Source organism: Falco punctatus (genome assembly GCF_963210335.1).
Source record: "Falco punctatus genome assembly, chromosome: 12".
NCBI lineage: Eukaryota > Metazoa > Chordata > Aves > Falconiformes > Falconidae > Falco > Falco punctatus.
The window spans coordinates 33349390-33375720 of NC_137592.1; the positions used below are offsets into that span (position 1 = coordinate 33349390).

Below are 26331 nucleotides of genomic sequence, written 5' to 3' on the forward strand. Positions count from 1 at the left end.
GCAACGGGACGCGGACCAATGGGCGGCCGCGCTGCGGGGGCCGGGGGAGGGGGGGGCGCGGCCGGGCGCGCGGCGTCTGTGGTAACGGGGGGCGGGGGGCGTTGGACCGAGAGGGGATCGAGGGGGGCGGCTGGGATCGAGGTGGGGGCTCCTGGGATCGAGCGGGGTGGACTCTATAGCAGGGATCGACTGGGGTGGGATCGAGTGGGGTGGGCAAGGGCCTCAGCAGCAGGGATCGAGTGGGATCGGCAAGAGCCTCAGCAGCAGGGATCAAGTGTGCAGGCAGGGCTGTGGGAGCGGGTGCTGACAGGGTGCTGAGGGGGCGGTGCGGGCGGGCAGGGCGGTGGGGCAGGGGCCAGCCAGGCAGGGATGGAGCCCGCTGGCACACATGTCCCGCCAGTACCAGGCTCCAGAGGGCTGAAACGGGGCACTGTGATTTTGATCCAGGTGTGCCAAGAACGGGCGGATCCCTGAGGAAAAGTACTCTCTGCTTCATCGCGTCAGGTGGAGATGTGATCCACCGTCGTTGCGTCTCCTGCGCCACTCAACCACTGCTTCGTGCGGCCCAGGCAAGGAGATGGGCAGCTGCAGGCAGCAGCGTGGCTTACCTCAGCGCAGCCCCAGCGAGAGCATGGGCTAACGCACACCTCCTGTGCTGATTCATTACTGTCTGCCTTGACGAGCAGCCTCAGAGACGCTTCTGGAGGATTGAAGGGTTGGTTACAAAACCAAATGCTTCTAGTCTAGACATGTTTCCTGGCCCTGAGTGTCAATTCCCAAGATCTGGGGTACAGTTTTGTATTATAAAATGTTATTGCACCCAAACGCAGTTTTTCATTCTTGAATTGTGTGACATGATGATGACTACGTAAATTCTGAGAAATCATGTTTGGCACCTGTAAGGTACATTCTTAACGCATCCGATAGCAGAGATAAGCTTAAGCAATAGCTGTCTTGCTTCAGCCCTTTTCAGCACAGCTTGTACACGTTCAGCTGGCCACAGTGAAACAAGAGGCTGGTTCCACGCCTGCCGTGATGAGCGCAGAGATGCTTCACTGTTACTCACTCCTGCCATCTATCACTGACGCGTGTTGCTAAAGCTGTTCCACTTGAGCACATGGAAACCAGACTTGAGCAAGGAAGGCCAAACTGAAATGAAAGCGGCAGTGCTCGTCTCGAGCTTTGTCCACAGTTCTGAAACAGAAGAATAAGTCAGAAGTGTGGTGGTTGTTGGGATCCTCCTCCTTTTCAGTGTGAAAATTGTGCAAATATTGAGAACTAATAGTTTAAAGAAACCGGTGTTCTCTCTTTTAAGAGAAACGAAGACACGGGATCACATTAAAAAAAAATAGTATCTTGATGCATTCTTCTGTTTAGAAAAGTTATTGGCTGCCTTTTTGTTTTTCTTTTTTAAAGATCACTGCGGAGAAAAATGACAGCTGGCTCTGTCTCAGTTCCTCAGGTCATACCACTTCGAATCCCTCTTCCAGGGAAGGCTAAACATGAAATAGACACAAATACTCCTGTAGAAATAAAATCAGGTATGAATAAGAGCTTTGACTCTATGTAAAACCTTTTCTTACGCATTTCTCTGAAACTTTTAGCCTCTATACTTTTGTTTGCTTTTAATTAGGATTTTCATGAGTGCAAATTTCATTAAGAAATTTATACAACTAACGTGTTTTGATATACCAAATATACTTGCACTTAATTTTACGCATTCAAAAAATATTATTGACTTATGAGTTATATGTCTGCAATTAGTAGTCTGAATTGCTTCCAAGATCAAGCTCTTAAGCTGTTGCATTTTGCTTTGACTGCAAAAACAATGCTTGCAAATATCATGTGCCGGGCTCACCCCAAAGGTTTGCCTTGCAAGTTTTGAAATGTCACCTTTCACTGTGGGAGAAAATACCTTTTCTGTCATTAGAATGCACAACCTATTTCAATGTTTTCCTACAAAAATATTGCACAGCTACTTTACGAAGAGGAATATTGCTTATAATGAAATTGAATTTGTTGGTAATTAATTTTTCATGGAAGAAACAGTTTTGGCCCCAAACAGTCATTTATGGGACTGCTTTGTTTTGTTTATGTGAGAAGAATCGAGCACAGTAGTGAGTACTTTGAGGTGCAGAGCTCATTTTTCACAGGTTGAATACAGTTTGCCTAATTACTTCCTCTGTGTCTTTCAGATACACCTGAGGTCTCTATTTATTACACTTTAGATGGAAGTAAACCAGAACTCATTAGGAAACCTGGCTATGGAGAGCATAACACTTTTAAATATAAGGGTCCTATCACGTTACCGGTTGGGAAAGTAATGGTCAAGGCACTGGCAGTTACAAAGTAAGGATCCTGTTTATTTCAGCTGTATTTTGGCAAGGGACAGATATCCCTGTGACGGCTTGGAGCCCTATTGTTTAAAGCACTCCATACCTCACAAATGAGAGACACCCCTTGCCCCTGCCAGGTTGCAATCAAGTGATCTTCATGGGTTGCATTGGCTTCACTTTCTCCTAGCACTTTTTATCCATTAAGTGTTTGTGAGGTTGGATTAGCTCTCAGATGTTTATTTCCTGGGCTGTGGATGTAGGCCAATGATCTGCAGAGGCTGTGGGTGAGAAACTAGTAAAATACATTATACTTAGAGCTCGTCCTTTTGAGCGTTATCATCAGAAGTGCCAGAGGAACTGGTATGTTGTTTTCTGGGGTCATCCCACTGCAATAAATTCAGCAGATTTACAGAAGCAGGTCTTCCCAGGAATTTGCTTAGTTTCTAGCACAAAATGCTAAATCTCACAGCTTAAGTAAATGTTGTATGAGCAAGAGTAAAGTAAAAATACAATACACAGAAAGAAAACTGGATTTTGCTGCACAACAACTGACTTTCTCCAAACTAACTTCATGCTTAGAGACAGAGAGAGGACACATAAACTCTCTGTCTGTACCCTGTTGCATTGGTTTTTATTTCCAAGGGAGCAGAAACTTCCACTCCAGCTGGGGATTTGGGCTTGCTGTTCCCTGCTATTAGTACCTACAGGTAGCCTTTGCTTGTGTCCACTCTGGAATGTAACACCATTATATTCCCTGTGCAGGGGCATGCAAAACCTGGGCCTATATATGTGTTCTGATACCGCTACCTAGATTAACAGTTGTTTCCAGTACGTTTTTTTATTAAGATGTTTTCAGGTGTGCTAAATAGATGCTCTAGAATGACAATAAATCCCAAGTGCATAGTTTGGACGTTTACAGCAAATTCAATGTTACTGCTGTATTTTAATAAAGAGTAGAGACAGTTTTTTTTGTCAAATAAATAGCATGCTAACCACTGTTTGACTAGGAAAAGGAATATGGTATTATGAATGGAAGAAAAGTATCGCTTTCCTCTATTTTCTGCAACGCTGGCAAACACTAGTTACTCCAGAAAGCAGACACGGGAGTATTAAGAGTTTTACATGTAAAAGTTGTTGAGGGATCAAAGTATCTCATTATTTTATTAGTAACTTCTTATCACGCATATTTTAAACTTGAAAAAAACAAACCAAACCAAAGCAAAGCAGTAGTTCCTGAGAGTGCTGCCCAGGATTATACTTATCGACTGTAATAATGACTTGCAAGCTTGGAAGAGATGTTCCAGCAAAAGAGCCATGTCCATTAGTGATTTACTTGTTGCTGCACATGGGTTTGTGGCACATGTATAGCTTTGTGAACGTTGATTTTCAGGGACTGCAGGGAAAGTACAGTTGTAACAAAGGTGTTTCTGGTAGAGTACAAGCAACCAAACATCCTTTACTCTGTTGAAGGCAATGACAAGAATTTCCTAAAAGATAGCACCACAAAGGTAAGTTTTAACACTTGTAACCTCTTGTGTGAATATGAAATGTTCTATGTATGATATTACTTAGAGAATAAACTTGGACTGCCTATACTTCTAAGATATTTTATTTTCTCTGTTTGCCCATATTTGCTGCCTTGGTCCTTTTTGTAATATTAAAATTTCAAGGGGACACAATTTTTATTTCTTGTTTCCGCTGGTCTTCTATGACCAATTCAGGACAAACATTTTAGAAATACATTTATAATTTAAGATACTCAAATGCTTGCATTGAAGATAAATACCTTAAACATGTACTTTAAAAATCTTAACAAATAACCATAGCAAGAGAGGATTAGAGCAAAATCAAGAATTTCATTTGGAATACAAATAGAATTACTTTTTAGGAGAGGGAAGCTGGAATGTTTACCACAAAACCAAAGAAGAATGGAGTGCATGTGGAAATCAAGCCTGCCTGGAGTGAAGCACCCCAAGATTTTCAAGGTATACTTTACTTCATAAAACTGAAATAGAGTTCTGTCTTAGCTGAAAATACTGTAAAGTTTTCTTCTTGTATGACTGATAAAATATGGGTAATTTTTAAACCATCTTAGAAGACAGAAAATCCTCTGGTAATTCCAATTTCGATTGCTCAACATGGCAAATAGAGAACAAAAATTACTTTCCATACATTTCACATTACCCCTTTAAACATATTAAAATGTCATTAATTTCTCAGCAACATAACAAGGCCCAGTCTGTATTTCCCTTTGTGCCAGAAAATGCTTTTAAACTGATGGGATTGCAAGTCCTTTATGGAGTGCTTTACTGATGTTTTCGCGCAGTAAGATTCCAAAATAAATACACAAAGCACAAATGAAAGCTTGACCCAGATTTTCTCTATAGATAAAGCCTGTTATTCCGTGGTAACGGCAATGGGACTGTTTTAAGAAGAGGGAATTGTATTAATGTTTAGACATTAATTTAGTCTTAGGAGCTGGGGGTTGTTGAGCAGGATGGAAGAAAACCACAAATAGAGAAAAATACAAAAGTAAGCGCTTTCAGAGAGGAGTGATGTTTCTTCTAGTGTAATTTCCTGTAATTCCACGCAGTTTATTTGAACCCAAAATATGGATGTCAAATACATGTTTAAATACACTTAGCTATTGGAATTTAAAGCGAGACTGTGTAATATTCACGTTAAGATATACATTAACTGCATGGAGTGAATGGCAGTGGAATAACAGGATTGTAATTTCAGACTGGGAAACAGAAAGAAAGGCTGCTCACAGGTCCCTGCAGGAACAACAGCTCCTTGACAGTCATTTGGAAACAACAGAGTACGGAGAGGAATCCATCTCAGCACTACCAACAGAGTCGTTACAGGTAAGCAAAGGGGTGTTGAAGAACACTGTAAAAGGCTGTCATCACAACTGAGCTCTAAAAAAATAAAAAGGTGAAGATTTATGATCATTCTTATATAATCTTTCAGAAATCAGTGCCTTTGGCTGTATTATACAGTTAATTTAAATCTACTGGTAATGACAGACTAGAACAGGAATGCCCAAAGCAGTGTATAGTTATCAGTAACAACAAAACCAGGAAATGCAAATTAACAATGCCTGCATTCCTACTAATTTTCTTTTAATACATTACTGAATCTGCAATTAGCAAATATTTATTGCTATATGTTGGCAAGTTGATATTTAAAACTTAATAATTCAGTAATGCTGTCTTGGAAGTAAATAGCGAGACATTGTTGGAAGAAGCTGTGGGTCCTTGATGCAGCTAGTGGGGGAATCAAGAGTAGTAAATATTCCTTAAAGCAATGCATTTCAGTGCAGTTTGTCTCAAATACCATCTTCAGCTGATTTTGCTAATCATAAGAGTAGCATATATATAAATGCATTTTGCAAATACTCACTTTCTAAGGCTAAAGAATTACCTTTATTTCAGTTTGCTAGTTCTTCTGCAGTGACTAACCGGAAAAGCTTAGCAAGCACACAGGTGTCAAGGATCCAGAGGGAAACAGATTTTCTCAAGTAAGCGACTTCTTTTAACATATTTGTCCTTGGAAAGTAACTGAGCAATTGCCTTTTGCAACTAAGTTGATAATGTTGTGGGACTATAAAAATGAGGAAAGTGAAGACAGACACTGGCTCATAACTGGAGAATATGATCTAGGTAGGTCTTTGAAAATTCTTTCTGATATTTATAGTTTTATTTGTATTTCACTGTACACAGTTATCAACTATCTTACCATCCTTAAAAAAAAATTCCTAATACCTGTAGGAGCAGAGGAAAAGCTGTCTTTTCAAATTGGAGTACACCTCTCACTGCAGTAGGTGAAAACTGTTCACTGGAGTAGTCTCACAGGACGTTGCTGCTTATCAGTATTGAAAGGCTTATGTGTTCTACATCAGTGGCTCCCCATAGTGCAGCAGTGAGGCCTGACACAGATTGTGTGTCAGAAGATTTTACCTCACACAGTGAGGAAGAAAATATGAAACTCTGTAGCAGCCAGAGAGCTTTCTGCATTGCAGAGCTGTTTAGAATTCAGAACCTCATATCATGGATGCTAGGGCTGTGGATGTGGACCACCACAGCTTGGAAACCACAACTGAGAAATCAGTGGCCTAAATCCTGTCTCAGCAAGTTCCAGGTTATTCATTATTATGTAGCAGTGCAATACCAAAACAAGCTCAGCCAGCTAGCTGTTATTTTCAGATGCGCACACTGTTCTGCACCTCGCCTGTCTGACCCCTTGGCTCACTTCTGTCAGGAATGTGGATCTCCTGTCCCACCTGTGCCAGTACATCGCTTCCCACCCCCTGAAGCAGCACAGGTCAGCAAAACCTTGTAGCAATCAACGAATTATCTTTGGAGAAAACAACTTCTTCAGCAAATTACACATTCTATGCTGGCAAAACCATTATTTAATCACTCTTTCATTTGGGAAGTTCTGTTCTGGTTGTTTTATTTTGTTCAGTAGCTTTAGCAGTGGATCTGATGTAATTCTTAAATGATAGGCAAAATTAACCATAGATTGATTCAGTTGCTTACCATATATAAGGACAACAATGAAAAAGTAAATTGTGTTTTATTTGCCTGTGTCAGGAAGCATTACCAAATTTGGGTTCCTCCTCATCCTGCAACAACACCCACTGCATCTTCAGGACCTGTATATGCATCTTATTCCAGAGCTAACTAGTGCAGTTAGTTAGTTAGTAACTAGTGCTTGTGTCATAGCTGTAGAAGATCCATCTAATATGCTTGAAACCTTAAACGGTGGCATGTGTGGGCATATGTAAGAGCACCGAATTTTTACAGTGATGCCTGTTAACTGTCTTTTCTACCTGATCTAACAAGTCAGTGGTGCATTTTTTTCCTCTATCATTAAAAAGATGTCTTGTCTGGGGCAATGCTGTAGTTTCAAGTGGTGACTGAGAATATTCACCACCTTTTTATATTAGGTTCATAGTTATGAGGATTTCAACTACCTGCACGCATTTTATAGTAGCGTATTAATTTTATTGAAAGTTAACTTGGTAACTTTCTGGCATATTTTTAGTAGTCAGTAAAGCATTCTCTTCCCAGTTGTCTTCATATTTTCTCAATAGCCTCTGACCTTTAAGGATCAGTATCAGTATCTGTTGCTGTCAGTTGCTGTGTTTCCAGTGGCTTTGCCACTGATGTAGAATCCAACCAGGAAAATACTGAGAATCTGATGATAACCTTAAGGATCTCATTATGGCCCTTAACATGCTGTCATGGGTTTTTTTATTCAGATGGCCCCATGTCTTGAATGCAGACATCTTGTGCCGATGAATACACCCACTTGCATTGTATGTGAGGCACCAATAGCTCCACAGCTGCAGCCCCAAACCAACATCTGCATAAAGGTAATTGAGAATAAACATGACAAAATAGCGATTTACCTCCTGGCATGCATTTTTCTAACAGATGAGTTCATTGCAAATACTTTGATCCAACTTGGGTTTGTATAATTACATTATGACAGCTTTAAGAGTTAGTAGGATTTAAAAACACCTTGACTAGAAATAATCATTAAAGGTAAACCTCATAAGCTCGGAAAGGTCTGCTGAAAAGCACATGATGTAGCAGTATAAATGACAGGAATGCATGCACTAGTGCTCAGTAGAGAGATACTCTATGATTTTGTGATTTATGGCCTTAATATTACTAAACATTTGAAGTCTATGAAATACTTCTTCATCACTCTGCTTTCCTCACTTGATTGTATGTGCTTTGCACAGATGAGCTGGCAGGACTGGGGCAGTGGGTGTGTGCCCAAAACGTTACGGCACAGTCTTAGTCAGTGATCCAAAAGTGCTGGTGGTCTTAACTAGACAACATTTGCCCTACAAAATACTCCCTACCCAGGGAGTAGGGGCCCTCCTTGATCCTCCCAGTCAGGGGAAAGAGTGTGAGGAGGTGAGGACTGATGCTGCACATCCACTATTGGTTGCAGAGCTGGTGTCTGCAGCAAGGTTTTGGTTTCTGTGATGGTGGGACCCTGTTAGAGGTTCAACATTTCCTTAGGCGAGATGGGATCCACCTCACAGGAGCGCTGGGCTAGTAAGGAGGGCTTTGAAGTAGAAACGACAGGGGAGGAAGGGTTAAGAGCAGCCCTGTGAGGGAGTGATGGACAGGGCTGACAAGCAGAGGATCTTGGGTGATGAGGATGATAGGGAACGTTAAACTCTGGAGGAAAGACTGAGAGCTGGGACTGTTTAGCCTACAGAAAAGAACGTTCAGAGATGATCTCATCAATGTATATAAATTCCTGAAGGGAGGGTGCAAAGAAGACAGAGCCAGGCTCTTTTGGTGGTGCCCAGTGACAGGACCAGAGGCAACCGGCACAAACTGAAACACTGGAGGTTCCATCTGAACATCAGGAAACATTTTTGTACTGTGAGGGTGACGGAGCACCTGCACAGGTTGCCCAGAGGGGTTGTAGATTCTCCATCCTTAGAGATATTCAAAAGCATCTTGACATGGCCCTGGGCAACCTGCTCGAAGTGACTCTGCTTGAGCAGAAGGGCTGGACCAGATGACCTCCAGAGGGCCCTTCCAACCTCATTCATTCTGTGATGCTGTGATAATTGCAAGGGAACAGTTTTGGAAAGAGATGGATGCTGAATGGAAATTTCTGGCTGAAGACTATCAGGTAACAGCGGAGATGCATAATCTGAGACAGTTACCAGCTTGGTGTCGAAGCAGATTATAGACATTGGTGCAGATTTAGTGTTTTATGGCAGCCCCGATGTAGGTGCAAAGGCAGACCTGAACTATTTGGTGGCAAGAATCAAAATATCAGACTCATTATTCTTAGCTCTGGTGGAAACTTGCTTGTTAGTGGTGACTGTGTTAAGGACTTTTAGGGCACCCTCACGGTTTATTATTATCATTATTATCCTTGCAGATACTGGACTATCTGTTTAGTGTGAGTGCAGTGATTGAGGAACCTGACAACAGTATATACTGGAGGTATTGATGCTGGAGTTCCTGAGGGAACTGTACCATAATATAACAAAAATTGTCACCAAGATACATAGGCAATATGGCCTAACTAAAGTCTGGAGCCCACAGCACAAACTTGAAGGATCTCTTCTGTCTGCAGGGCTGAATAAGCACAGCATTTTGTAAGATCAAGTTCACAGTTTTCAAATACTATGTGAAATATATTCTTTCTCTGTTTAAAAGGGCAAAGTAATTTGTCAGGTGTGTGGCACAGGAAATCCTCTTCACCATAAATACTGTGTGACTTGTGAAAGCAAACTGCCTGAAATACAGACGGTAAGGCTTCTTGCTTCAATCACACTAGGGTTAATCAAATCAAAGCATAACATTCTTTTTCTCTGGGAAACAAGTCATATCCCTGTGTCCCTATGCTTCAAAAGCTGAGATTCCCTCCCTCGTGCCATATTCAAGCCCAGTACTCCCACAGATTTGCCATCACAAAAGTCTAGCTAAAAATAAATGTTTTGTATACCTTCAAGCTTCTCCTATGGAAGTCAGGATTGCAAATGCCATTATGAAAACTCAGAAGGCTCTTGGAAAGCGGGTAGGCTTGACTCCAAGGGAGTCTTGTTTGTGTTCAGATTGTTTTCTATTGCAACAGAAAACTTGAGTATATACATCAGGAAGATCATTCTCGTTGATTCAATTATTTTGTAATAGTGGAGAGAAGAAAATATCATAAGCAAATGGAGATAAGAAAAATAAGGTAAAAAAAGACTTTATTTTTGCCTTATTTTTCTTATCTCCATTTGCTGCTTCCCCTATGTGCATACAGCTGCTATACTTGTATTTGGCTGTGGCTCTTCCCAGGGATGAGAAAAGCAACGATAAATGTTCCCCCTAAAATTGCTGTCTGTTTCAACTCCCCATTTAGCTTGCTCATTTAGTTCCTTAGAAGAATTTTCCTTTCACTTCTGAAGAGAAAAGTCTTGTATGAAAACCAGATGGTATTTCACTTCTCCAGGTTGTGATAAGTACAGAAATGAGAGAATAATAGTGATTTGCAAGTTAAAATCTGATTATAATGGCAACATCCTGACTTCTAAAACTGTTGGTAGCTACAGGCAAAGGTCTCTTGTATAGACACTGAGGTGTCATTTCAAAGTTAATTTCAGTAAGAATCTGTTCTTACCTAAGATAATCATACATTTAGCTGCCTTACTAAATGTAGGTATTAGTATGTAGCCGCATACGTAGTTAGGCATATGACTTGAATGGTGAGACCTGTAGTAGCTAACAGAGAAAGTTAGAAAGTAAGAATTAATAGTAAACAGAAAAATTACTAATAATAGTGATTAATTAGTGATAGACAATAGTAATTCCTGAATATTTAGTAATTAGTAATAATGCTGATATTACTATTGATGCTTATTAAATAATTTTGGTTTAGAACATATTTGGACTTGTGCTTTTCTAATTTTATCTTCCAAACAAACGCCCAAATGCATCATTCAAGCTGCAGTGCCAGCCACAGATGAAAATAGGTCTATTTTGTGTTTGCTTATGTGCTGTTGTGGTATCTGTAATCAAAATAATTTTCCTTGGGTTCTGTTCCTTATCCATATTCCTGACTTGCAGAGAAAATAAACTGCATAAGCCCTGAGGCCAAACATAGCAAAACATTTTTAAGACCTATTTGTCCTAACTAGGATCTATACTCAACCACTAGAAGTTTCAGCTGAAAAAACACCTGTTTTCTTTTGCATACACCCATATAAGTTAATGTTAGTAGGAAAGCTAGGTAATATATAACTTGTAAGAGGTAAAAAAATGGGAAAAAATATTTCTGTAGCAAATACCGAACTGGAAGAAAATTTGTTGTCTGAATACATTCTTCCTGCCGTACTACTACAAAGAAAGGTACAAATCAAAATAGCTGTTGTGCTTTGGATTTGAAAATGTAAGTTTATCAGCAGAGAAACCTCCCCCTTAGCTTGAAGTGTATTTATATATGGGGCCATGTTAATTAATACACAGTGTAAAAGGACACCATTGATAAGGGAATAAATTTTTTGTTCCTCTAGTTCTGCTAAAAATATTTAAAAATTAATTAATGACACATTTTACTGTGGTTTTGTAATGAAAAAAATTACAGGTTCGATCCAAGTCAGTCTGTTGCTTATTCTAAGTTAAAGTAATTCTTTTAGGCTGAATATGGCTTTATGTTGTCCATGTGGCTTGCTTTCCTCTTTCCCTTTATTTGGTTTGTGAACTTTTCCTCATAAAAAGTATTTTCTCCCTAATGCTTGTTTTATTTTATTAGCCCAGGTTTGCAGGAGACACTCCCCCACCTTACCACAGCCAGCAAAGGAAGACAGTTTCGTGCTCAAAATGCAGCCGCATTAACCGATGTGATGCCCGTTTCTGTGACTGGTGTGGAGCCAAGGCACGTGCTTTTGCTGTTTGTGTTGACAAATCTGGTTTTACTCATCTGTGACCTGCAGCAATTTCAAACTTCTCTTTGCAAAACTCTTCTCAGTTAGTACACAGCATGTTATATGGGTTTAGGAAAGGCAGGTCCTGCTTGAAGAACCTGATCTTCTATGACAAGATGACCCACCTAGTGGATGTGGGAAAGGCTGTGGATGGCGTCTACTTAGACTTCAGTAAAGCCTTGGACACCATCTCCCAGAGCATCTCCTGGGGGAACCGGCTGCTCATGGCTGGGATGGGGACACTCTTTGCTGGGTAAAAAGCTGGCTGGGTGGCCAGGCCCAAAGGGTGGTGGGAAATGGATTTAACTCCAGTTTGCAACCAGTCACAGGTGGTGTCCCCCGGGCTCCGTGCTGGGGCCAGCCCCGGTTAATGTCGGTGTCGATGCTCTGGGCGAGGGGATGGAGCGCTCCCTCAGTCAGTGGCAGCTGGCACCAGGCTGGGGACAGTGCTGCCCTGCCGGGGGGCAGGGGGCTCTGCAGGGGGGGCTGGGCCCAGGGGCCGAGGCCACTGGTGTGAGGGTCACCCCAGCTCAGAGCCGGGCCCTGCCCGTGGGTCACACCAGCCCCAGGAGCTGCGGGCAGGGGGCAGGGGGCTGGGGAGCTGCCCGGGGGAAGGGGCCGGGGGGGCTGGCTGGGCCGACTGGGCATGAGCCCCCCGTGTGCCCGGGTGGCCAAGGGGGCCAGCAGCACCCTGGCTTGTGTCAGAAACAGTGTGGCCAGCAGGGCCGGGACAGTGACCGTCCCCCTGCGCTGGGCACCGGTGATGCTGCACCTCGGATCCTGGGTTCAGTTCTGGGCCCCTCACGGCCAGAGGGACACGGAGGGGCTGGAGCGTGTCCAGAGAAAGGCAACAGAGCTGGTGAAGGTTCTAGAGAACAAGCACTATGAGGAGCGGCTGAGGGCGCTGGAGGGGTCAGCCTGGAGAGGGGGGGGCTCAGGGGGGACCTGATCCCTCTCTGCAACTGCCTGACAGGGGCTGTGGGCAGGGGGGGATCAGTCTCCCCTCCCAAATAACAAGCAACAGGACAAGAGGAAATGGTCTCAAGCTGTGCCAAGGGAGGTTTAGATTGGATGTTAGTTAAAAATTCTTCACTGAAAGGATTGTCAAACCCTGGAACAGGCTGCCCAGGGAGGTGGTTGCGTCACCATCCCTGGAGGGATTTAAAAGACGTGTAGATGTGGTGCTCAGGGGCATGGCTTAGTGCTGGGCTTGGCAGTGCTGGGTTAACGGTTGGGCTCGATGATCTTAAAGGTCTTTTCCGACCTAAACAATTCTATGAGCTATGATTATTATCAAAATACTTGCTTAGAGCACGTAGGATTATGTAAAGAAAAATGAAAGGCTTAGATGACATCCTGATCCCACATCGGTCAGTGACTTAAGGGTTTAGAGATTTAAACAAATTACCATGGGTCAATAAGCATCAGATGAGATGCAATAGCCGTATACTCTGCCAAAGTAACATATCCATCAAAGGTTAAAGTATAGGCTTATCTAATGCAAGTTTTCCCATATCTGCTCTGGGCTATGATCACCTATACAGACAATTACCAGAGATGAGATGATGCATGCAATTTTTTTTGGCTGAAGGCCTCAATAATTTCAGTAAAGACAAGTACTTCACTGCTGCTCAGTCGAGCTTTTGAGTGGTACAGTCAGGGTAAACAATTTCCCCTGACATATATTTTTATAGGTATAGTTTTTCAATTTAAGATCACACTCAAGGAGAATTGGTTTTGTTTGGTTTTTTTCTGTGAGCTGAGCTCACATAAAATTTGAAACAGTCCCCTATATGCATACTTAATTATTGGTGCTGTACTGTACCAGGGGACTTGCGGGGGTGGGGGTGCTGTTAGAATTAAACTGGAAAGAACTGCAGTCAATACTCAGTGTCAGAGCACCAGACTAGTAATTACAGGGCTTTGCCAAAGAAAATAAGTGTTTCTGAAAGTATACATTAAAAAAATAACATACCATAAAGCTAGATCTGTCTGAAAAGTGTTTGCCTTCACTGAAAAAGTGCTGAGATGTCTGAAGATTTACTGTCTTGCAATTGCCAGTGTGTTAACAATCTGATATCCTGGTTAGTATTTCTAATCTAGTAGCTTTAGGTAGCACTAGTTTACTTCCTTTTTTTAATTCATGCCACTGCTTTTATCATTCCTGAACCTATGCCTCATATGTTTTCTGTACTGAACTTTCCAGCCTGGACCTCCTCGGTCCTACTTTACTTGTTTCAAGTGTGGTACGAGCAACCATCCATATGCTCGCTTCTGTGGGTCCTGTGGCATTTACATAGAGCCCCCATCAAGGGCAGGTTCTCAGAGAGGCAGTCTCGTGGATGCTGGGGACACGCCGGGTTTTTCTAAGGTAAGACACACAGTATTACAAAGTATTACAAAAATATTGAAACAGCTAAAAACCCAGTCCACTGCAGGTATAGAGCGGCACAACTCCATTCATTTCCTCTTAGAGATAACGTTGTGGTCTGTGAGCATGCCGAGGGCAAAACCGAGGAGATGTTTATTCTGAGAACTGCTTTCTGCTGAAGGTGGCCTTAGCCAAAGGCCTTAATCCAGCCTTACTCTAAATAGCAAAGTGAGAAGCAATCAGCTTTTCAAAAGGCTTAGCTCTTTAAGTCCTTTTATCTTGTTGCATGTGAATTATTTGTGTCCTGCTGATACAAGGTATTTGTTCATGTAGTGTTTTTAAAATTCTTGTTTTAAGAAAGACTGTAATGTTTATCACAGCCAGCTTTTGTCTTGCAAAAGCATATATGTCATACTGCTGGCAACCATGAAGAGCTTTGCTTTTGCTTGAATATTTGTGATAAGTTGCAACATTGTTACAGACTGGCAATTAAAATCCAGAATTGCTAATGATTCTTCCTGCTAGCTTTTTCACTCCTTTACAGTCTTGTATAGTGTTCTAGTTAATTTCTGCTTGTAAGCCATTTAATCATATCTGATTATATCACTTACACTTTTCCTTTCCCTCCACAGGCTAAACAATTTCAAGCTCAAGTTGCCTGGCAGCCTCTTTTTTTTTCCTTGCCCAAATCAAGAGCAGAACTAAAAGAAAGAGAAGACAAAGGAACCCAAACCATTGGACTTTTTTACCCATCTAGCAAACTGTTGGAAAAGAAGGAGCTCGAGCTGATTTCAGAAAAAGAAAAGCTGGAAAAGATGAGTGATCATAAGCCTCTCCTGACAGCCATTAGTCCTGGAAAAGGTTAGGAGTTTTGATTTTGTTTTCTAAACAAAGCTGCAATGTACAACCTTGCTTTGTCGTGAAAAGATTATAGTCTGTGGAATGTGCCATCAGTAGGAGACTGATTTACATCTTTACAAGTCTGTCTTCCCACCAGTGGCTTGTAAATGCCTTAGAATTCAATCAGTGATCTCCATCAACAGCTAAAAGAAAGGCTATCGGCAATATCAAAATTTTGGTTACTGACCCCTGTACAGCCTTACTAATTTGCTAGCAGGTTGATTTCCTCAGATCCTACAAGATCAGGGGAATTGGAAACCACTGAAGAAGCAGCCCCCCCCAGCGCCCTCCCCACCGCTGGCCATGTGATGTTCAGGGAAATCTGCGATAGCACCTGCTGCGGGTATTGTTAAAACTGAGACACAGGGCTCTTAAAACATACAATGAGGCTTGTCTATGTGAGGAACTTGTTTGGGGTGCTGTTATGGAATAAATTATAGAAGTTTCAGAAGCAAAAGAAACTAAAGAAAGGGATTCTTTACAGGATTACAAGAAATAGGGTTAGTAGAAACCTTGAGAGCTTGTCAGCCCCATCTTCCAGCCTCTCAAAGGTATCAGTACATCTACATCACTCGCTGCAGAGACTGTCCATGCGCAAACTACTGTCAGTACTGCAGATGACTTTGTTTCATAGTCCCTGGTTTGATTAGTTAGCTCTTTGTGGAACACTTGACTGTTTGCTGTCATTAAAAAATTTGCAATTTTTTAGAGGTTTTAGTTTTACTATCATGGGAAAACATCAGCTTCAGCTTTCTGGATCCCAAACTCTCGAAGGCAGTCCATCAGTATTAATTAGGGACCTAATAAGTGGCCCAATTGGCAAATTGTCTTTGACGTCACAGGGAAGTTCAGCTGTGCAGTCTGGAGAGTAAGTTAATTTTAGATCACTACGGCATCAAATGGCTTGGAGCAGCAGTTACTTCTTTTGATCCGCTTTCCCATCCCTAGCTCTTTTCTACAACTAGAGGGTCAACCCCTCAGGCCATTATCAGAATAATTTATCTGTTGGGTAGAAACAATAGTTTCTAATGTTGCTAATGAATGTTAGAAATTCCTGGTTTGACTCTGTATATAAATATCCACATGATGCATTCCTATTTTTAAAATTATCACTAGGGAAATCTGTTTTACTACTCCCTTGCCCTGAAATGTGGCGTGTTCTCTTAGACATCACTGTAGGAAATACAACACTTGACTCAACATGTCAGGGACCTTAATTTAATCAGAGGTAATAAAGGATTGGCTCATAATAGTGCTGAGGAAAAAAAAAAAGCAACACCAAACATTCATCTTTCCCTATCAGAAATACAGCTCTTGACTTGTGAGTGAGAACTCCTTTCACTGGGAAAGGCTGGGAGGAAATTCTGGGCTGCTTTTGAACTATGTTAATTTTTATCCATTTAGCAGAGATAACTTTGTTGAAGTTGCATTGTGTAATGTATTCTCCATTAGACTCTGCCAAGGACTGAGGAACATATTTCATTCTATAAATCAATAAATGTCTGTTACAGGCAGCTCTTTCATGCTGTTCCCTTTCCTTGATGCTGAGCTGTATGAAACTACATGTATCAACAAGACCATGCACTATCACTCAAGAAAATCTTGTCTATATATACCAAATATGTCCATTATTTCTTCAATTCAAATAGTATCAGACATTTGATATTAAAGTTTTTAAATAAAAGTGGTTACATAAAGGTGTTTTTTAAAAAATTATTTCTTGACCATATCAACCATTAACTAACCTTCTATTCTTTTGTGAAGATTAAAAAAAAAAACCAAACAGTTAGGACAGGGGAAAATAACACCAGTACCAAAACACTAATCCTCCAATGTATACTGTATTTCTTCTTTTGTTCTACTCTTAGTCTGTTTTGAACAGGAGTCAAGTCATTTACCAGGTAAACTTTACAAAGAAGCCTCCCATTTTCTACTGTAACAAACAGTAAATCAGTGTGATAGAGGTGTAATCAACTATTGACAGCATGAATTCAAGTATTCCATAAGTGCTGCCAAAAATCCTTTTAGATATAATAAAACATCAAACATGCAAGAATATGTTCCTGGCAATCTGGAATTTTTTTTTTTTTATATAAAATCTTGGGATTTAGGCTAGTTATGAACCAGTTTATTGCAAATAATACTGACTTCTCTGGGGGGATCACTCACCAAGTAGTAGTCTAGCTTGGATTTTTTAATTACTGTTTTCAACTTGTATTCATTTTTGCATGTGAGACCATGGCAGGGAACAATTTATATTGTTATATATTTATTTTTACATTCCTTTTAAGCTGCTTAACAAATAAGATTTGCTGGTTTACTTTGTCATAATTTCTACCAGTTTGATCTTGGAAGAGTCCTCCAAGCACAAAAATCCTTGTGCACTTGCCTTCTCTTGTAAAAGTCAGAGCAGCACTTTTCTTCTGACTTGGCTTCTTCTCACTCTTTTGAGCTTCACTTAACATGAAGGAAAGGATAAGGTCAGAGTAAATTCATTGTGTAAGTTAAATGAAGTTACCAAGCCTACACAATTTATTTAAAACAAACTAATTCATACTCGGTGCTTTCCATAACTATGCTCAAAACCAAAATTAGCCAGATCCTGATAACAATCACTTAAGAATGAGAACAAATCTTTTTGTTTCCTTCTCTGATGAAAACAGAATGTTGCTTCGTAAATACTTGGACAGGAGCTGCAAAAAGTCTAAATGGCTTAAGATGAGTTTCTAACCCAGGTGCATTCAGCCCCTCGTGTTTCACACCCTGTACCAGCATAAAGGAATGCTGACTCTCACAGAGATCCTGACAAGCAAAAGAGCAGGAATGCTTATGCTTTTAATATGCTCTGCTGTATATAATTGAAAAGCATATATTTGGGGAACAATTTACACAGACCAGAATGCTATTACTGTGTCTGCAGTTTTCAGATTTGGCTTATTGTTACCTGTCAGTGATTTCAAATCAACTAAAAATCAGTTCAATAATGCACAATTGCTTAGTTTTAATATTGTACTTTTTTTTTTTTTCTTATTATGATCTGGAACATTGTGAGATTCTTCTTCACATGGAGGCAGTTTTGATTCTCAAGGACAATTCGGAGACATGGTTTTGTTGTGAACAGAGGTGCCCTAAGAATGAATTTGACCTATGGATAAGACACTATATCACCTTTTTATAGAGTATAACTTGCTTCTCATTTTCTTGATCAGATGAATTTTCTAAAGATTTTTTTTTTTTTCTGTCTCAGTGAGAATATGCTATCTTTTAAATTATCAATCATGACTGGAAGAAATGTTAAGCACTGTTTTAGAGATTTTTCTCCTGCTTAACTCTCTCTTACCAGGCTACTGGAGAAAACAGCTGGATCATGTCTGTGCTCACCTTAGAAGCTATGCTCAGAACAACCTTGAATTCAGAGCACTGGTTGGCGAACCTCGAATGGGAAAGGTAGGAAGGAGCTTGTGAGCAGTATCTTCCTATGGAATGTTATGAAAAGATTATTGTGGCTGCTAGATAGACACTGGAAAAATAGATGTCTCCCTTTTCTTTGGACCTTGACCTGTTTGTGTATGTAATTTGTCTTGTTTTGCTGTTCCATGCTTTACTCAATCTTTTATTGAAGATTTCTTTTCTGCTTTCTTTCCTGTGGCAGTTTCTGTTCTTCTCTCACCTCACAGCTATAAGAGAAGTGACAGAAGCAAGAAAGCCCTTCCTCAGCTGCTTTTCTAATATCCCACAGCAGGCTAACAAGAAAAAGAAGAGATTACTGACATCTATGTAGTTGGTCAGTTAAATAAGCCTTGCTAGAAACGGGATTTAGCTGATACGCTTGCCTCTGCTCCGGGCTGGATTATACCAGCAGATAGCAGCAATTCTCTTTGGCTATATAGTCCGCTTCTAGTATAAACTATACCAGTTTTACAGAAACAGGGTATTGCTCTTCTTACTGGAGATGTAGTCTTCAGGATGTCACCAAACTGCACTGAAATGATTAAAGGGGTGATAGCAAGAAGGTGGGAACCAGAGATTCTTCCCAAAGAGTCCTAGACGATAGGGCTGGTATGACTGAGAGATCATTTGGTCCCTGTCCTGAGGGAGGATCAACTCTGCCTAAACTGTGTCTGACAGATGTTTGTCTTGAAGCTTTTCAAACTCACCAACAATGGAGATTTCACAATTGCCCCAGGCAGTCCATTTCTGCACTCAATTATCCTTGCTGTTGAGCTGCAGTACTGTATTGCTTTCTTTGGCAGCCCTGCTGGGTTAAGGGGTTGCATCCCCTCACGCTGCTTCCTAGGTGCTGCCAGCGCAACTGCTTGTGGCGACGTCCTGTGGAGCCAAGCTAAAAATAGGTCTGGAGGGGGAAAAAGGGCATCAGTGCTAGTACAAAAGTAGACTGGCAGTGCACAGCTGGATGCAGGCAGAAGCAGGGCTGGGAACTCCTTGAACTGGCCTAACTACTTGGGAAGCTGTTTCCCAGTGTCTGACTGAAGTCACCCTTGATACAGTTCAGGCTCACTATTTCTTAGCCTGTCTTGACTGATCTGACACACCAGTGAAAAAACCCAACAGTTTTAGCACATAGAAACAGCTACAGAAAAATTCATGAACACTATGGGTCAGAAGGGTAATTGTTGTTTGGCAGATTACACTTGTGGGAGGTATGACACTCCAACAGATACTTTCCATCTGAATTCTATATCCACTGAGACCTATTGGGTCCACCCATATGTTCAGAAGCTGTAGTACAAGTATAAATGTAAGTATAGTAGTATAGTAAGTATATGTAGTACAAGTGTAAATATAAAAGATATCTGCTTGGTGGAGCTGAGGTAACTTACTTCCCTTGCTAGAGAATTCAAAAGGATATGCCTGAAAAATATTCAGTTGCCTAGAGAAGGCTATTCCTGCTGCTTCTTGGCCTTTTGTCATCCTATTGTCTTGAAACCACTGCCCCCAAAAGTAACAGAAGTGATTCAAAGGAGTTGCAAACTTTCTGGGTTTAATGCTGCTTTTTCAGTTTTCACGTGGATTAGAAATATAGTCAACCTTATCTCAAAATTCTCAACCTGCTGCAATATAACATTGTCAGCTTAATTCCACTTCTTTGTAATCCCCTGTGCACTCATTTTTGTATAACTTAGTCTCCTTGCCAAAAGTACTGCCTCAATTAATTGATACAGAAAATTGCCCACATTTTACTACAGACTGTGCTCCTACAGACTGGTACAACTAAAGCAGCAACCGGTCCTCCTGGAGCAGGGAGTCCTAAGAACAACACAGCCTTTCATGCAGCTGTGAAATCTGGGTGGAGAATGACTGAACTTTCATGAAACGTAGCATTATTACATCTTTTGGATTCGTCTGGCATTTCAGTCGTTCTTATATTTCCAGTTACTCAAAATACCACCTGCCTGTTTCTCAGTTAGGTGGGAAGTGCTGGAACAATACCACAAGTAGGCAAATGCCACGTGTGATTTTCTGTATGGGCTCCATAATAAACCTCATCAGCAAGACTTATTCCTAAAACTATTTCTGTGTACTTTTTGTAAGAGATACTAACAGCTGCTCTTTCCCTCTAGATTAATTCTGCTACCATCTGTGAGGACGACTATGAGGTCACTATTACACTGAATTACGCTCTTGCTGTAAACAAGGTCAGTTCGGAGGATGGGGCCCATTGTTTAGGCAGCTAGTACAAAGCTGTTGCTAGACCAGTCAGTGTAAAGCTGATATATTTTAAATTCAAGTCTAAACAAGAAATTATTTTGTTCAGAGGGTGTTAACTCATCACTTCAGAGAAAGGAATCTTTCTTTTTCTGTTGAAGCTGGCTGAACAGGTATCTTTATCTGATTAAGCCAGACTTCATGGTTATGTTGCTATCATCTTGCATTTCATTAGTTTGCTGCTAATATTAACATTATTGTTATATGTTGTTTGATGATTCTAGCACACCTTAGCTCTTAGATCCTCCTTTTCTTCACTCTGCAAATTGTGCTCTTAAGAAACAAGCTTAGTCATTTTCAATAGTTTGGAGATAACATTTGCCAAAGCTCGTGTTAACCATATTCAAACACTTACAATCCCTACTTCCAGAATTACCATGTTCCAAAACCCACCCACATATCCATTTCCAGCTTTTCAAAGATGAAAATCTACCATTTCATAGATCCAAAATTCAAACTATCTCTTGTGTAGAATCTTAACAAGCTTACCTTGCCATGTGGTGCCTGAAAAGGTATATCACATCATTTCACAAGTGAGGAGTTAATCAGATCTCTCAAGTGGTAGAAACACTTCCATTTGGATGAGAATCATAATTTCATTAAGTGAATTTGTGTCACTTTTTTTCTTTTTTAAATCAAAACAAATACCTAACACAAGGTTTAGAAAAAGATGCTACATTATTTTGCCTTAAACTGGAGTTGTTACACATAATAATTTGACTTATGCTAATTTGACAGTGATATTAAAAGCCTACATATTTTTTCATATGCAACACCGTTTTATGCTACTAAGACTGTAACAGCATTACATGATAATCTTGTTAACTACCTGCATTTGATGATTCTACAGGATATTCATAATAATAAACCAGTGAAGTTCAGCGATCGTTACCTGAATACTGTAAAAGAAGTCAGAGATGGACAGGATGGCAGCCAGACTAGTTTTGGTGAGATTTCCCCCCCAACACCCCGTCTTTACAATGGACCATAAATATAGTAGTCAAGAATACAGAAGCAGCACTTGGAAGGTGCTACCAAGACAGGCAAACTAATATATCAGCACATTCTGCACCTACTTAAGTTATCTTTAAGTCTCAAAATGTGACTGAGTTGAGATTTAAGCAGTGTACCAACTCTGAGAAAAACTCCTGGGAATGCTTCATCCCTAGAGGACAGCTGAAGAGGCCAGTAAACTGCAGCCACAGCTCATAGCAGTGTTTGTATTATAGCAATAAAATGTTAAATGCTCTTCATATTCTTTTACAATAGGAGCCATTAAACATCAATATTATCTGCACTTTTGAGTTCTGCCAGGGACTTCAGCTTTGGCACATTTGACAAAGATAAGAAACTATGAAATACATTAATTCTAGACCTAGTTTTCAGGGATGCTTAGCTTGTCTCTCCCACTGGTCTCACTTTTTAGCTCAGCATTTTAGACATCTCCTGTTGGATTCAGGTTTTCATTAAATCAACTAGTTGTAAAGTCAGCACTAGAATTCAGAAATTCCTGTAGTGTCATTTGACATACTTCAATTCACATGTAAGTTTCATCCACTTTGTGTTTCCAGTCTGAGACTTTCAAGAGGTAGCCACAGCACAAGCAGCTGGTTTTTTGAAGTGTCAATAATGGGATTGGGATTCCAGGCACTCTAGTAGCACCAGCTTTTAAAGGTCCCCATGTGCTGTGTAATTTCCTTATCAACCCTTCTGCACATTGGTAGATGATGTCTCTTAAAAATAATGGATGTACTTTTCTACTCAAGGTCCTCTAGTCTTGTTCTTAGGTATTTGGGGTTCAAACAGCATTGAAAATTTTAAGGTTTTTGGTCAAAAGAATTCATTAATCTGAGTCAAGCCTGTTGAATAGCTGCAGCTAATTAACAAAAAGACTCAAACACCCCAAACTCCACATTTCATTGAATCTTCATTTCAAAACAGCAAATTTCTAAGACTGCCTGAGTGTAACCTTTTGTTAAAACCAGTCTGATCTGCAACAAACGTTTCATCACTTTCTCTTGTAGAAAACTGATAAATATTGCTTTGATTTCAACACAAAATAATATATTTGTGGATAAATTATTTCCAGATCTCTCCCCCAAGTTCTTGTTAGGATATGACTTTGCTTTGAATTAACACTTGTTTCCCTTTCTGGTAGGCAAAGATGATTATAATCTTTTCCATTTGAGAGGCAAAATAAAGAGAACAAAGTCAAGAACACTTACAGAAAAAGAAGATAAACTCTCCGTATGTATCTTTTGCCAGTACAGGAAAAACTACCTATAGAACAGCACTAACAGGAAGGAGGGCATCCAAGGGTAAAAACAGGAAGTTTTTAATAGTGACTGCGGGTGGGGGAAGGGGTCAAAAGTCCAGCTTAATATAAAACCTGAACATTGGTAACTGGCATTTATTGCAGAATTGGAAATAATTAAACCATGTTCCTACTAAGAGCTTAATTAGATTGTTGTTCTTATTTTTGGACCTATTCTGTTTTACTGACACAGCATTAGGCCTCAAGAATGTTGTAGACTGATTTTGTTATAATTTTTTCTCAGAAGCAACATCAGATGGAGGTATTACTGTCCTCCCTTGACCTTGCTACTTAGGTTGACTCCATAGGACATACCCTTAGCTGTGCTAGAACTACTGTTGGCACAGACTGTGAACTAGACGGAAGAAGATGATCGATGCAACAAACTTTTAAATCAACTGAATTTTCCCATCAAGCTGAGATGTCAGCAGAACTGAGGGCTAGTTTAATGCAGAAAACAAGGATTTACTTCTACTAGAGACCAAATATCCTGGAAGCACTGCGTACTGAATGGATTGTCAGTAATGGCATAGAAAATTTCAGAAGGGAAATGTACACTAACCTAAACTTGGATCACTTAGCCAACTCAACAGGTGGAAGAAAATACAGACCTTTGTGATATGAGTCCAGACATAAAAACAACTTGGTGAAGTAACTGGGCTTTCAGAAGGGGAGAGGAAGTAGGTGGAAGAAATAAAAGGAAAAGGTTTTAGGTTTTTGCTTGTTTATTGTTTCAAGATTTAGTAAACTAATTTCTGTGAGTCAAAACATACTAATTTTTAAAATAAAATACTTCTACAAGTTCTGGAAGCTTCAAACTTTAATCCAATAGCAAAGAACTTGTGCCCATGTTGAATTTTACTGTGGTGAGCAGATCTTTGTACAACCCTGGAGAGCTGCATTGATGTAAAGCTAATAATTTGCAGATATGTTTGCTGAATCAAGACCTCAAGAGTGAGGTATTAGCCTGGGTTAGCCAACACTTGCTCATTCCCAAAGAAGGGTTATGGATTAGTAACACTGAGGCTCAGCTACACTGCATTCATGCCACTGTGTGCGTTTTCCACCAGTACTCAAGGGCAATATGGCCCACCTACTTCTGTTTTCACTATGTGAAATGGTACTGGAAATGTTTTCTGTTTCCACAGCCAGAATCTGGACAACTACTGGATGAACTGGGTCCACATGGGAAAGGAAGAATCACCTTGGTAGAACAATTGCTCAGTGAGGTAAGTTAACTGAAGTTCTTTCTTCTAACTCTTCGACCTTTCTAACTCTTTGACCATTTACTGTATAAATATGAGCCTGCTATGTGACTTCAACTTTATGCTTAAGAGGCAATGTCTGCAATACAACTGACTGTCTTCAGGTTGAAAGAGCATTTTACAGAAGAAATATCCTAGTTTACATTTGTATGTGTTCTCCCCAAATTTCTGTTTGGTGGGCGCGTGAGGCATTCTCCTCTGGGTTTGTCAAGGCCATGCAGAAAAAAAATGTATTAATTTTATAGTTTAGAGTCAAGTCCTCTGTATAGCAAAAGCAAGCATAACCTCTACCTTTTTGCTGCACGGTAAGGTGCATCCTGACTGTGGGATCTAGTTTGACAGCCCTGGCTGTATACACTTCCTCTGGCTTTGAGCTAGGAGATAACATATTCAGAAGAAACATGAAGAAACAGTACCACACAAATTGAACATTTCTGTCTTGAGCATAAAGTCCATTTGCCAACTTAAATTGGCATAATATTAAAGCAAGTGGAAGCTGAAGAATCTGTATGGCTTTCAACAGCTCACCTTCCCTCTCCTGTGCTTTCTAGGGAGCTGACCCAAACTGTATCAGCGCTGAGGACCGACCTGCTCTCACAGTTGCTGTCCTTAACAAGCATGTGGAAGCAATCTCCCTTCTCGTGCGGAAAGGTGCTGACATTGACCAGCAGTCAGGACCGTAAGTGAACACCGATTCTCTGCCTCAAGTCTTTTGAAGTTTTATCAAAAAAGCATTCACGCTCCAATTTTACTGAGGATTAACCTCCCACCCCTCCTCCACAAATCTATAGTCTAGGAGCAACTTTCAAAGTCAAATTTAAAAAATGCAAAACCTGCAACTGAGCAAATAGTGTTCATGGCCCTTCTTTCGGTTGCCAGCTTTGAAGATTTATCATAATTTCTGTTGAGAAAGCTGCTGTTGTATTCAACTCCTTCCTTCATCCACTTCAGCTTAATACGATAAACCACACTCAAGCCTACCCCCCCAAAAAAAACCAACCAAACAACACTGTGATTCCTAGTGTATTCTGTATTCTCCTATTCATTTTCCTTAGTTTAATTTGCTAGACCGCTTCTCCATGTACCAGGACAGTTTCCTTAGGTAGTAAGTACTTCACTCATTCCTCCTGTTCAGGCACAACACCACCGCTCTCCACGAGGCAGTTCTGCTTGGATCGGAGGGAGAGGAGTGCATCAGAGTCCTGTTACGGTGAGTACTGTAGCTGGGCCGCTAACTCAGCAGCAGGCGCCCATGGCCTGCTTGCACAGACCTAGCTGGCAATACTGAAGGGCCAGAGTCTGCCCAGGGCTCAGCGGTCTTACCTCACAGTTGTGTCTCTGCCAGAAGAGGCATCCAGAAATTTTGAAGTTACTCTGTACCAACATTTACCTACGAGCCACTTCACTAATCCCAGTAACTTGGAATGAATTTAAGTAGCTTAAAACAATCTGTTCTTTATTTCCAGCTGCAATGCAAGTATAAAAAAGAAGAATGCAAAAGGACAATCAGCATACGATTTGGCTGTTACAGCTGGAAATAATGAAGTTATTTCATTGTTCGCAAGTAAGCTTGGACAGGGACCGTTGGACAAACTTACGAAACCCAGGAACATTGGTCTCATCAATGTGTGATTGCAACTGCCTTTCCCCCCTGCAAGATGAAGCTGGGGGACCTTTGGGTTTAGGAGCACCTAAGCACACACACCCAGTTCTGTCTGCAGACTTCACAACCCTATACGATCAACTTGGGCCCCAAATATTTTGTACCAAATTCCCCCATTCCTTCCCAGCAGTTCAGAGCACAATTCTTTACTGACTGCGCTCTGTTCTGCACAATTTCTCTTCCTTTCCAAACTCATACAAGGAGAGGGAACAACCGAACCTCCCAAGGCACAAGGACATTTTAAGGAAACCTGACAAACGTTGCTTAAGACAGTTTGACACTTGAGCAATAGCAC

The 26331-nt window shown here is 40.8% G+C and overlaps 1 protein-coding gene across 3 annotated transcripts; it reads left to right on the plus strand.

Annotated features, from left to right (window-relative positions):
- Positions 1 to 156: 156 nt before the first annotated feature.
- DZANK1 (double zinc ribbon and ankyrin repeat domains 1) lies at positions 157 to 26134 on the plus strand. 3 transcript variants are annotated; one of them, XM_080408871.1, is made up of 21 exons: positions 157 to 715; positions 1417 to 1541; positions 2196 to 2349; positions 3727 to 3844; positions 4225 to 4321; positions 5079 to 5203; positions 5774 to 5859; positions 6545 to 6662; positions 7606 to 7719; positions 9545 to 9637; positions 11625 to 11747; positions 14003 to 14167; positions 14800 to 15028; positions 18411 to 18514; positions 20650 to 20724; positions 21645 to 21741; positions 22953 to 23041; positions 24257 to 24337; positions 24925 to 25024; positions 25509 to 25583; positions 25840 to 26002. In XM_080408871.1, exons 2-21 carry the CDS (start codon positions 1433 to 1435, stop codon positions 25854 to 25856), a joined length of 2169 nt encoding a protein of 722 aa, XP_080264997.1. In that variant the 5' UTR covers positions 157 to 715; positions 1417 to 1432; the 3' UTR covers positions 25857 to 26002. The 3 variants fall into 3 exon arrangements, with proteins under 3 accessions (XP_080264997.1, XP_080264998.1, XP_080264996.1); XM_080408870.1 differs by having other exon boundaries at positions 158 to 715; positions 24925 to 25052; positions 25840 to 26134; XM_080408872.1 differs by lacking the exons at positions 25509 to 25583; positions 25840 to 26002 and having other exon boundaries at positions 24261 to 24337; positions 24925 to 25052.
- Positions 26135 to 26331: the final 197 nt, after the last annotated feature.